Consider the following 13,481-nt stretch of genomic DNA (forward strand, 5'->3'; position numbering starts at 1 on the left):
TTGCGTATTGCATAGACAAATTCCAGATTTAGTTGATTTGGCTTGATAGCAAAACTCTTTCACTTGTTCGTTTCAATCGAAACCCCTTTCTATTTGCCAACGGTTCATTAAATTCTCTTTTCACTGAAAAGAACATTTCGTGGAAGTTAATTCAATATATTTTGCTATTTATTCAACCTCAGCCTCAGAGTTTCCCGCATGATTAGATAGAGTGTATAATCATTTGTCTAGCGCCCTCATAGCTGCTATTTTGCACAGGTTCAAGTGTGGCATCAATTGTTATGTGGAGTTGGCGCATCAGGTGCCGTCACAGCATATATAATATGCTTAGAATTGCTTTTGGATTGCGTATTCAATTTCAACCAGCCATGTATCCTTGAAACTCTAAGCTACAAGTACTTGCCTTTGCCCTATCACTTCCCACGCTAAACGAGCCTTTTGATGTGATCAGCAATTGATGTGGGGGATCGGTTATTGAACTCTGGTTGAAAATTAAAAAAAAAAACCTGTTTGATAAATGAATTAAAATTGCTAAATTAAAATCACTTACAATTAAGGAACTTTTCTAAAATTGTTATTAATACTTGGAGTCTAATATGACAAATTCAAAATGGTAATAAGCCAAACATGAATAATATGAAATTTAGAGACTTTTAATTTTTTTCTGTTGGGTATTTTGTGTTATAGTATATTAGGTGTTATATTCATTTCCTTTGAATATTTAAGTTAACACTAAGCAGCCTTCATTTGCTGTTGGTTGTAATTTTATATTCTTGGCTAGTCAATTATCAATGCATTTTACCGACTTCCTGCTGTAGGCTCAACAGGTCTGAAGTGCTAATCTAATCAAAGCAAGTTACCGCTGCAAATACAACTGATAATTATCAATTGCAACTGCGAAAAGGATCTGAGTGTGACAAACATAAACTAAACATTGACAACACTTTTAGCTGGAAAGCTGTTTGGACTAGATTTCAATCGCAAGTGAAAATCCAAACACGTTGCGCTGGGTGTAAGACTTAAGCTATCGTTAGATGAAATCAGAAACAAGTATAAGGCGTGAGAAATGCAACGCAATGTACAGAGATCGTCTAAGCTGAGTATGACACAATCTGCAGGACATGCAAACGACTTAGGCAAAAACAAAAGGCAGAGAGCAGAACAAGCTGAGGGCGGGCGGGCAGCAGCAGCAGCAGTAACAGGACATCCTACTTACTGCTAAAACAGCAAAGCAGCAAAAGATTTTAATTCTAAAAAAGGCAAACAAAAAGTCCTTAAGTTATGTTGTGCGTCATTTCGACTGCCAACTGTATTGAGAACAATACTCTAGGCACTCGGAGTGAACGCGAAACTCTGGAGAGCACAAAAGAGCTCGCTCGGTTGGCACTTACGTATGCAAGGAGCCTTTGGGCCAACAATTGAAATGGCAGCAGCGACTTCATCACTTGTTTCCTCTGCGCACTCTCCTGTTGCATAAATTGCGAGCGATTTGAATTCAGTTCGCTTGTTGAAAGAGGAGACGCTTAGATATCAGGTTAATGCCTGGATATGTGCGCGCATTTGATCTTGGAGGTGTGTCCCATTGTTTTCACTGCGTTTCCGTGCCAGCCACGAATTTGAAACGTATCTCAGCGGATGCCTTTGCCCGCTGAGCTCCTGCTCAGTATTCTCTTCTTTTTTTTTTGCACGTGCAGCTCTGGGAACGGAGCCACTGCCTGTCTGCCTGTCAAACCCGACAAAAGTTGCTCAACTTTCTGCCGTCAGCTTCTATTTTACGTAATGTTTTTTTTTTTGTGTGTGCTGGGCCAGCGACATTTGAGCACTTTAATTTGTTGTTGTCATGAACTGTTCACATGATTTCTTAAGATCAGATTGCTTATCTCTGCCCAGCTCCTCTCCCTTGCTCTCAATTCAATTTGAGCGCAGAGTAATTATTGCGCTTTTTTGTATGTGTAGTCCTCATTTTATGCCTCGACTCTAATAGTTTACTTCCTGTGTGTACCTATTTGGCCATTTTGACGTGATTTCTGAGTCGCTTCCTGTTGTCGCCTTCACCCCTTTCTATCTTGTGATGAGAACTTATCTGTTTGGGTTGACATGCTTTTTGCTTTTATGAACTTTGCTGCGGCATTGATTACTCTCGTTCCAAGCGGAAGTAGTGCGGAACTGTTACACCTCCTCTAAGTTTTTAATGCATACAATTTACATAAAATGTGCGCCAAAAATGCAAATAAATGACAAATGGTTATTTAATGGAAGTTGCGCACGCAAAAAGGCGGGAAACATTCAAATATAAATGCAGACGTTACGTTCATGTCTTATGTACGTTTAATTAAAAATGTATCAAATATATTTGCAATTATTATTATATAATTTTATATTTTTGAATTTAATTCAACCACTTTGCTGTACTTTTCACTTATTGCTTTACATTTCAGCAGAGTATTTGGCAATTTTAAAAACATCTTAACAGCTTTTCTTTAATATTTATTTAGAGTATTAGTGCTTTTGTTTAAGTTCTAGCTGAGTAGTCTAAGAGGCTGCTGTCTTGTCTATTAGAAGCCATAAATGCCATACGAATCGTTAATGTAATGAGATTTTGGGACTTTCCCATCAAACGTCTGAGTTCTGAACTGTCTCGGGATACGCAATTGCAGCCGGCGTTTGGCGAATGTTACTGAATGGACCATGAGCAACTTTTGCATCATAAAACTCTTGGTGCACACACAGGAAAATTTCCATAATGCATAGAATTTCCCTAACCCTTTACTCTATTGTTGGCTGTGCGTCATTAGGACTGTGGCGTCGCGTCAGACGCCTGAAGACAATGTCATGTAGTTGCACCGATTTTGTTGTAAAGGTTTATGGCCAAATAACCTTTTCGGCCACTATCAGTTTTGCGTTACGATTCATAAAAACGCAGCAAAAGTGCCAATGAGCCTCATAAAAACTATGCCGTGTGCCTTTTACCTGACGTCCAGCATTCTTAGCATTCTTCGAAGACAAATAGGTGCTAACTACTGTTGCTGCCAAGCATTATCATTAGACAGGCCTAGACCTGCCTACCTAGTTGTGTGTGTGTGTGTGTGTGTGTGTGTGTGGTGTGGCATGCAACTTCAACTGCAACCCTTTCGCTTTCGAAACTTTTGCTAAAAAGTCAGATGCGCATGCGTTTTTTTTCCACGAATGAGTTAATTCATTTTTTCGCTTAAGCTTGACCTTGAGCGTATTTAACAGATGTTGCTTACCTGTCTCAAGTCTTGTGGTGGATTTAGCGCTAATCCGCGCGGATTAGCAGCTTGACGGCGTTATAAGTTTTCATTAAGAATGGAGCAAATTGAATGAACTTACAGAACAATAAAAAATAGTTTGCTTTTAATGATTGCTTGGTCAGCTAGTTTGTGTGAGAATAAATTTGTTAACAGCAGTTGATGCAGCATCGCATTAAATATGCAGAAATTCCCACGTTGACTCCCTCGCTAGTCAGCAGCACATCAAAAAATCGAAATGTCATCGTCATCTGGTTTACTAGAGCATCAGTAATAATACTAACGAGCCAAAATAACAGCACACGCAAACGCATTCCCATGCCGCACACCTGAGTCCAGTGGTGGGTGCAACAGTCCAACAAGCAAACCCAACAGCTAAGCAACCCCTCAGCATCAATCCAGAGGGGTTGCATATTCTAATTAGACCCTTTGCCCACTCTCTAACCTTTATTCGTGTTGCTCGCTATCCATGTCAAGCATTTTATTGATCAAGTTACGAGCATCTGTAATACGAATCGAAATATAATTGCTCATTTGAAGTGTCTGTCATTTGTATGCGAGCGTTCCCACGTATGCATGCATGCTACATACATGCCACATGATGTGGCAAGTAAGGCGGATTGACAAATCGTCGCGCGACGCGTAACGCGCAACGCAGCTAGAGATCTGCTTTTAATCGCACCAGAATTACGGGATCTTGCTTAACATTTATGTTAAGTAAGTATTTCGTTTGAAATACTTTAATGCCTGATCCTTTTGTTGTTGAGTTTTTGCCTCTGCGAAAAGCTTGCTTTAAATTTGTATGCCCTTGGCTGATCTTGAGCTCACTAAGCTGCTTAAGCGGCTGCGGCCGGCCGATTAGTCGGCTACACACCGTAGTTGGTTTAGCTAAGCGCTGGGCGATTAAAATGTGCTTGCCACTTGAATTTAATTTAAGCTGCGCTTGCAAAAAGGCACGCTAAGCTGCCTTTGAGCTGAGGCTGTGCCTGAGGCGGCGAGTGGGCGCTAGAGTTGGTTAACAATTTAATAAATTTTGCTAAGCAATTAATGTAATATGCAAATGGGCAAATTGCATCATAAAAATGCAGATGAATGAATATGAAATTTAATAAAAATAGTTTGAGCAAAGGGTTGCACTTTGCTTGATTGCTGCTGCTGAAGAGCAGCTATAGACAAAAGAGCGACGTCGCCACAGGTACTTCACACAAATCACAAAAGCAGGCAACAATGGCCAGCACCATAAACGGCCATGCCACAGCCACAGCTACTGCTGACAACTGTCAGCATAAATCAGAGAGCGAGAGAGCGAGAGAGCGCGCGCAGGTAAGTGAGAGAGAGCAACGGAAAAAGACCATAAACGCTAAAGTTGAGAATGAGCCAAAGGCTGCTGACGGGTGCTCAATGAATTTTTTGGAAATGGCAGCCTCGCAGGATCGTGAACAAGTGAGAGAGCGAGCGAGCAGCATCTCAACCCTGTCTCTCTCTCAAGCGACGAACGGACCAATAAACGCGCCCGGGCTGCTACCTAGGGGGTGATCGACTGGGCAAGATGAATGGCACGGCGGCAGGATTTGCCGTGCGTGCGTTTGTGTGAGTGAGTGAGTGTGTGTGCGAGTATTAAAACAGGAGCAGGGTGGTGTGCAGACAACACAAGCAATCGTGATCTCAGCCAGTACACTTCGTACCAAACGCCGTGCCGTGTCGCAAACTAAACGAAAAAAAAGAAAAACTAACGCCAAACGTTTAAACGTGAATCAGAAAAAGACTTAGCCTAGTGCCAAGCCAAGTGCTGTGTTTTTAAGAATTTTTTAAATATAATTGTTTAACAAAGCCGTCAAAATTACGCCCCACATCAGCATGCAGGCAGCGGAGGGTTCACCAGATATGATGGATCAAAAATATAATAACGCCAGGCTATCGCCAGCGGCATCAAGTAAGTTCCACGCCACCAATTGCAACAGCAAATTTTAATTGCAACATTCCTTAACTAACTAAAACTAACTCAAGTCTTTACTTTGCTCTTTGCCAACAGGTCGTATACTTTATCACGTGCCCTGCAAGGTTTGCCGGGATCACAGCTCGGGCAAACATTACGGCATTTATGCCTGCGACGGCTGTGCGGGTTTCTTCAAGCGCAGCATACGCCGCTCCCGCCAGTATGTGTGCAAATCCCAGAAGCAGGGACTCTGCGTCGTGGACAAGACACATCGCAATCAGTGCCGCGCCTGTCGGCTGCGCAAATGCTTCGAGGTGGGCATGAACAAGGATGCAGTGCAGCATGAGCGCGGACCACGCAACTCTACGCTGCGTCGCCATATGGCCATGTACAAGGATGCCATGATGGGTGGCGCTGAGATGCCGCAGATACCGCCAGAGATCTTGATGAATACAGCTGCGCTGACTGGTTTTCCCGGCATGCCCATGCCCATACCCACCAGCGTGCAACGCGCCCATCATCATGCCGCTCTAAGCGCCGCCTTCCAACAGCCACCGCCAGCTGCAGTGCTGGATCTGTCCGTGCCACGCGTGCCACATCATCCGCATCATCAGTCGCATCACGGCTTCTTCTCGCCCACTGCCGCCTACATGAATGCTCTGGCCACACGTGCTCTGCCGCCAACGCCGCCGCTCATGGCCGCTGAGCATATTAAGGAAACTGCCGCCGAGCATTTGTTCAAGAACGTCAACTGGATCAAGAGCGTGCGCGCCTTCACCGAGCTGCCCATGCCCGATCAGCTGCTGCTGCTTGAGGAGTCCTGGAAGGAGTTCTTCATTCTGGCCATGGCTCAATATCTTATGCCCATGAACTTTGCCCAGCTGCTGTTTGTCTACGAGGCGGAGAACAGCAATCGCGAGATTGTCAATGTTGTTTCACGCGAGGTGCACGCCTTCCAGGATGTGCTCAACCAGCTGTGTCATCTCAATGTGGACAGCACAGAGTACGAGTGCCTGCGCGCCATTTCGCTGTTCCGCAAGTCACCGCCTGCCGCCAGCTCCACCGAGGATTTGGCCAACAGCTCCATACTCACGGGCAGCGGCAGTCCCAACTCCAGCGCCTCGGCCGAGTCGCGCGGTCTGCTCGAATGCAGCAAAGTGGCCGCCATGCATAATGATGCACGCAATGCGTTGCATAATTATATCTCGCGCACGCATCCCAACCAGCCGCTGCGCTTCCAGACGCTGCTCGGCGTCGTTTCGCTGATGCACAAGGTGTCCAGCTTCACCATCGAGGAGCTGTTCTTCCGCAAGACCATCGGCGACATTACCATTGTGCGCCTCATCTCGGACATGTACAGTCAGCGCAAGATCTAAACCGATCGCTGACTCTGACTCCCATCCTGACCCTGACCAAGTTGCCGTCGGCAAACTAAAAAGTGCCTTCGTAGTGCTGGAAACTGTGATATATACATTGGACATGCGCCTGTGTCTGTAGCTGGGATTACCTCTAGACAATATTCAATATCCACAATCTGTATCTGTAGCTTACAAATCTCTCGGAGTTGAGCCTTAAAATGTAATCGACGTATTAACAAATACAACAAAGTGATTCAAAATTGCATTGAAACAAAAGAAAAGAAAAGAAAAGTTGAAACTTTTTTGTTGCTTAGCCTTCAGTAGCCAAGCTTAAATATTAACTATAATATGCTAACTATACACTTTTATGTTTAATAGTTTAATTAGTTTAAGTTGAACAAAGTTTTTCAAATACATTATACACATTTTTAAAACCACAAAAGCAAAACTCAAGTCTTTCTGCATTTTACAAATATTTATTTATTCTGTTGAGCCACTAGAATATAGCAAAGCGCTTTATTTGAATATAATCTTTGTTATAATGGCTGAATGTGGTTTTATAAAATCACATAAAATTATGCGATTTATATTTTGTTAATCAAAATATATTATTTCACATTATAATTTTCCATCGTTGAGTTAATTATTCAAAGTATTTTCTATGGAATCAAAGCTTTTAATGCGTTAATTTTAAATGGGTTAACTTATATTAGTAAAATGAGTAGTTGTTAACTAAAATCGATGCAGCAAAAGTGAATTTTTATTACTTCAACTCGGCAGCCTTTGCTTCCTGCTTCTAATTTGGACAACGTGCCCTTTTTATCTCAAATAAATAATAAAAATAATAATAGAGCGATCATACAATTATATCTTGATTCTATAGGGATGATCTATTAAAAACCATGTATGCCAAACATAATAATTTCAAAGTGAATGTTGGAAATTAAATAATTTCATACTTCTGATGTATAAGATTATTGCCAAAGTAAAGTACATCAGTATTAATTTGAAAAGTTGTTATGTTGTTGTTGCTGAAAATAAAATAAAAGCATTTCTTTTATGTATATTTGTCTTTATTTACAATTGCTTACATGTTAAATATATTCATAACATTTGATATAATTCTATGTTAAACAATCTCTAACTAATTACATTTCATTTAAGCACTACTAACTAAATTCTATTTTTTAATTACATATAACTAAAAGATCTACCACAAGCAGCGTTGCAGTTAATCGAAAATGAATTATGTAAATAAGAGAACAATGGCAGTTTCAGTTGGCATCAAGGATCAAGCAAATTAGCATAGTATTTCCACATCAGCAAACCCAAAAGTCGGAATTAATTCGGAATGGCAGCAGTTATATGTATGTTGGGCTTAAAAATCGTTTAGTTTTATTTTTATTATTATATTTTGTAAAATATTCGCTCTAGTTGGCAGCGCCCCTTCAATGTCTCCATGGATACAACAACAGGAGAATACAAAAGTTAAAAAGCAAAAATTCACTTTTGTGACTTTGTCGAACGGTGTTGGGTGCAGCAGCTCTTTGGCTCTCTCTCTCTCTCCTGGCAAATAACAATAGCATCCTTTCGGCGTAAAGTACAAACAATGGCAAATTGTAGTACTGGGCATATTATTTGGCAAGGCTGAATAAACAGTTGCCAAACGATTTTGGACAGACTGCTGCAAAATAGTTGAGATTGCGTTGGCAAAAGTAAATAGAATATATAGAAGATATACATATGCCTGTATGTGTGGCACATATATCTCTCTAGAGAGAGAGAAAGAGAGCGAGTGAGTGCAAAACCTACCCTAACCCGGAATGCTTGCGGGGATTTGGAATTAAATATGCTTCGTTGATGCTGCCATTTCGACTTTGGCAAGGTCCGCCACTGGGATGCTGTTGAACCCAATACAATATTGTTGTTGTCTACTGCTGCTGCTGCTGCTGCCTGCCTGGGTTGTTGAGCCCTTTTAAGTCCTAATGGCCCTTTATTATCTGCCTTTAGACTTTTAATAGACTCAGAGGCGACGTTACTGCTATGCATGTGTGTGTGTGTACCTTTGTGCCTTAGTGGTGTGTCTATGTTGGCTTAATCCTCATCATTCTGTCATCAATGACGTTTTTCTGCACATTGTTGGCTTTGTCATTGTTTACTGCTTAATTTGCAGTTCTTTTGCAAAAATAAATTCGCTTCTCACTTTTTTGATTCGCTTTGCGTTTTTGGCGCAAAAACTCGATGACTTGGCTGAGCTGAGTCTTGGGCCAACGTTGAGGCTTTGGGTGGGTGCGCGCGCCGCTTTAAGCCAAGTTTCGTTAGCGCTGCCTGCAGTTCATTGGAATTTACTGCAGAATCTGAGGGATTTTCAGTAACACTTTTAATTCATAGATTTTCGCGTTGATTAAGCAGCACACGTAATCCTTGAATGAAGGCGACACGCACGATTAACGCAATTGTTGCAGATGCCTGCGGGTCCTTAGGCAGGTGTGGAAATAACCGCAGCAGGTTTCTCGAGCTGCTCTGAGCTTAAATCAGCTGTGGATTGCAGCCTTTGCCCAATTACCTAGAGAAACAAAAACGATGAGTATGCAAATAAATTTTAATGGGCTGGATTACCCTTTTGCTAAATGCTCAAAACCGAATGCCGCATGCCGAGCCAACGACGCACGGACCAATACGCTCAAAGATAATGATGAGAATGTCTCTAAGCCAAAATATTAAACATCCGTTTGATCCTGGTCAGCAAACCGCTACAAATCCGGTTTCCGTTTGCCACAGTTTACAGTAGTACCTGATGTTACAATGGAGAGAGATAGAGACAGAGAGCGAGAGAGAGTAAAAAGTCATAGCTACATAGGGCGGCATTGTTTTTGTAAATTGAGTAGCTGCATTTATCGCCAGATCAACTTTTCTATATCTGCCGCGCTAGATAATGCCCAAAGCAGGAGGAAGCCAAAACGAGTAGCTAAGCATTCAAATTGTTTTGTGGCTTATACGTGTGCGGCTCTAAGTCCTTTCTATAGAAAATACAACTTGGCTTATTTGCATAAGCATTTAGTCTTAGCCGCTGGGCGTTTATTGTTTAGCCAGCGCTTAGCTAGTTAATTTGGCCCTTTTAGTTGCAATATTAGTTAAACGGCAGCAGCTGCAATTGACAATTGGAGGCAGTGAAGCGATTGCTAATTGATGTAGCACATCCTTGCTCGAGTAAGTACTTGATGCTTAAGTCTAAGTCTATATAAATCTCTTTTTTATGCCGCGCTGACAAAAGAGCCTAGGACAGCTGATGAGTGGGGACCGCCTGGAGGTGAGAAAAATATTAAGGGCAAATGCGACAACGACAACGAACAATGCGCTCAGGTCTCAGTGCCACTTGAGCTGGCGCGCTCAAGAGCAACTTGCGTTTAACCTCAAGAAAGTTGCAATTGCCCGCATTACAGCCAAAGATCCTTTTGTCTCGATCGATTCACTGGAATATTGACAGCCTAACAAGTGCTTTGACATAATTACTTTTTGCGCTGCAGCGCGATCAAAAAAGCTGTGTGCTCAACATCGAGACCACCAGGACTTTAAAACGTGTTGTGTGTTCCATAGGGGCGAGTTCTACATATAGCTGGGAATTTTACTTAGAGGAAGCTGCGGAATTTGTTGCCGCAGGGCAGCTGAAGCGCTAACGTCGCAACCTAATTGAATTTGTAGCCTTTCTTCATCTAAACTGTTGTTGTCTTTAGTTCTCAATTGCTGTTAACATAACAAAGCCATGCCGCTTGCTCATTGCCTTCAGGCGTTAACTGTATGCGTAGCTAGATTATTGGGGTGTATAAACAAAATGGCGGCTGTGGCAGCCGCACTATATACTTAGAATAGTCGTTGATATTAATTAAGCTGTCACACGCAGGCAGCGACAAACTTTAAAACTTTTCAACTTCCGGTCAATTGCGCAGGTGGTCAGAAGCCATCGTCAGGTGCATGCAGCGAGCGCATCCGTGAATGAAGCCATTAGAAGCGCACGCAAACCTTGGGAAATATATAAAACTCTAGCGTCATCATCAACGAACTTTTTGGTGGTGCAGTGGCTTCACCTTTGACCAAGCTGGCATCAATAAGGCCATATGTCAAAATAACAAGCCCAGAGTCCACCCCAGCGTGTGTAACGGTTAGTGTAACGGTAACGATGCAACAACCCCGTGCATTCCAAAACAAAGTGCAGTTCAAATATTGAAAAAATTAAAAGTGGCCAGCACTTCAGAATGTAACAAATCGACTCTGGGAAGCTGTTGCGTCGTCGTCGTCGTCTGGCGACTCTGAGGTTACGTTGCTTGCCACACCAAGTGGCCACTTAACACTCTTCAGTGCCGCAGTGCCTTGTCGCTCAAGCCAACACATTGCCGCTCCCAGGATATGGGGTTGCTGTATAGCGAAATATTGGCAAACCAATTTTGTAGAGCTTTTGTTTCACTGAATGCTGCGAGTAAAGCCACAAAGGATCAACAATGCTTGAAAATTATGCTGTAGTGCCTCGGCCCAGGCTACACAATTAATTTTGCATAGAGGTAACTTTGTTGCCAAACGCCTCAAGTGGGCGCACATTGGTAATGAAACCGCAACAACTGACGACAACGAGTTGCAATTGGTATTAAGAGTTTGTTTTTTGGGTACAAACTGTAACTGAAGTGCAGCACAGCTGTCAACGCAGCGCGCCGCAATAACAAAATCAACTTCAGTTCTTTATGTTTTTTTTATCGAAGCCATTTTGTCAAATAAAAGGGATTTAAGCCATAATCCGCAAATGGGACAAGCAAGCCAAACTGACGACAAAATCAAAATACCCAAAAAAAAAAAAGAAAGCAGCGCGTGATTTCAAACATCGCAATTGACAAGAGATACAACAGCTGGTTAACTAACTGCCGCTGACAGTGAATCGTAGCGTAGAACGCTTTCAATTTGCGCGCTGAGATTATAGAGCTAGCTCTGGGCTCATTCCCCTGAATTTAAGCGCTTACATGGGAACTAATTTCTGAAGTGCCCTTGAACACTTCATCATAAAATACTGTGTTTGTATTTGCATCAGTTTGCGGCAAGCGGTGGCAAGCGACGAGCGACAGCCCGCTGCGGGGATTAGCACTAGCGCAAACATGGCGACACTCAAGCTGAAGCTGCACGCCGCAGCTCTCGTATCTAACGGATCGCGTTAGGTGGCACTGACTCGGCGTGGCTTGTCAGCTTCATTTGTGGGCTGTCTGACTGTCTGTCTGCCTGTTGTTGTCATGGGGTGGCACAAACAAGGATGCGCGCAGGACTACGCGTGCTGGCAAGCTGAGCTGCTTAAAAAACAGTCGCGGCTGTTTACCAAACGGATCACACTTGAGCGCCGTTGACATATAACTAAGCTCGCCTTACGCCTTCCCAAACGCTGTCAATGCAACAATTCAATGCTCTCTGTGCTTTTTATTCATGTACAACAGACGTAGCGCATTGCCAAGTCTGACTGCTCTAACGCTTTGTTCGCTGGCTCGTTTAATTTTAATGAGTCTGCCTGGTTGGCTGCTTGACCCTGCGCAACTGTTTCAGCTTGGACGCGGACTCAGCTTAGGGGTGGCGACCACACTCTTCTTTACCCTCCCCGCGATTTAAGCGCTGCCTATGTAAATTGTCACATTATTGTCATAATTCTGTGTCTGGGAAATGGAAAAACCATTAACACCAAAATGCTTATGACATAATTTGTGCTTTGTTGTGGTTAATTGTTCAGCTCTTGCTATTTATGAAGCGTGCAAACTCAGCAAGAGTTGTCCTTGTCCCTTTAAAAATATTATTCTAAAAAAGCGAACAAAAATAAATGCTAATGTGTCAATGCTAAATGTCTAAAAGAAAAATATACAAAATCAACATCAAACATATATCTACATGTGATAAAAAGAAATACACATAATTTAATACTGCATGGCATAATATAAGTTCATGCTTACAACTTTTATTTTTTCTACTAAATGTATATAAATAAAGATTAAAGATATTGCTCTGATTATTTAGATAAGCACCATCCTCTGCCTGCTCCCAAGCACCTACAGAGAGTCTCAGCCAATTAACTCGACTGCAATGAGCTGGAAAATCGCGCAACGCAGCAGCAGCAGCAGCTTGAGTGCAAATCAGCAGCATATCATCCCAAAGATGAACTATATTATATTGTTTGTAGTTCTCTTTGGTGTATGCTCGAAAAGCCGAAATAATTGAAACCAATTAGTTTTGAAAAACCTTTTAATTGTGTGCACACTGCTCGTCGAAGCATGTGTAAATATTTTCGTAGCCAGCAAAGCCAGCCAAAAAATGCAGAAGAATGGGAAGAAAGCAGGCAAGATGTGAGAACATGGCAATGACCAAAATAAGCCAGCTTACCAAACGAGAAAGGAAAATGCAGCAGCAGTTTGGCAAGCGAAAAAACAAAAAAGCCGAAGAAATTGCCAAATAATTGCAGGTCCAAAGAAAAGTGCAAGACAAAGCAGAGAATCAACCACAGGCTATTGTGCGAGCAGAGAAAGGAAAATGTGGCCTGTTGCTGCTGCTGTTGCTATTGCCAACTGTCGCTGCGCTGTCAAAACTGTTGGCAATTAAATTGTCTAATGTTGCGCAGACGCAGGAAATATTAACGGTCAACCAACAAAGCCAAAGTACTGCCATTGCTACTGTTGCGTTATTCTTGTTGATTTATTTACTTTTTGATTTACAGCTTGAGGCGCAGTTAATTGGCTCTGTTTGTTATGTCAATCAGGCTCAGCGTAAGGAGCGCGCAGGTTCAGTAAACAAATTAAACAGTTGCAGTTGGTATTAGCCCTAATGCTGGCTTAAAGACCTTGTGAACATTGCTCCAAATACCGCAGCCATGCCGACGCCCCGAGTGGGCGTGTTGCCAAAAAT

At 42.5% G+C, this 13,481-nt stretch overlaps 1 protein-coding gene across 1 annotated transcript; it reads left to right on the plus strand.

Annotated features, from left to right (window-relative positions):
- Positions 1–5,126: 5,126 nt before the first annotated feature.
- Positions 5,127–6,606, plus strand: LOC108602644 (protein tailless). The gene is made up of 2 exons (XM_017990789.1): positions 5,127–5,202; positions 5,302–6,606. Exons 1-2 carry the CDS (start codon positions 5,127–5,129, stop codon positions 6,579–6,581), a joined length of 1,356 nt encoding a protein of 451 aa, XP_017846278.1. The 3' UTR covers positions 6,582–6,606.
- Positions 6,607–13,481: the final 6,875 nt, after the last annotated feature.

This window comes from Drosophila busckii, chromosome 3R (assembly GCF_011750605.1).
Source record: "Drosophila busckii strain San Diego stock center, stock number 13000-0081.31 chromosome 3R, ASM1175060v1, whole genome shotgun sequence".
Classification (NCBI taxonomy): domain Eukaryota; kingdom Metazoa; phylum Arthropoda; class Insecta; order Diptera; family Drosophilidae; genus Drosophila; species Drosophila busckii.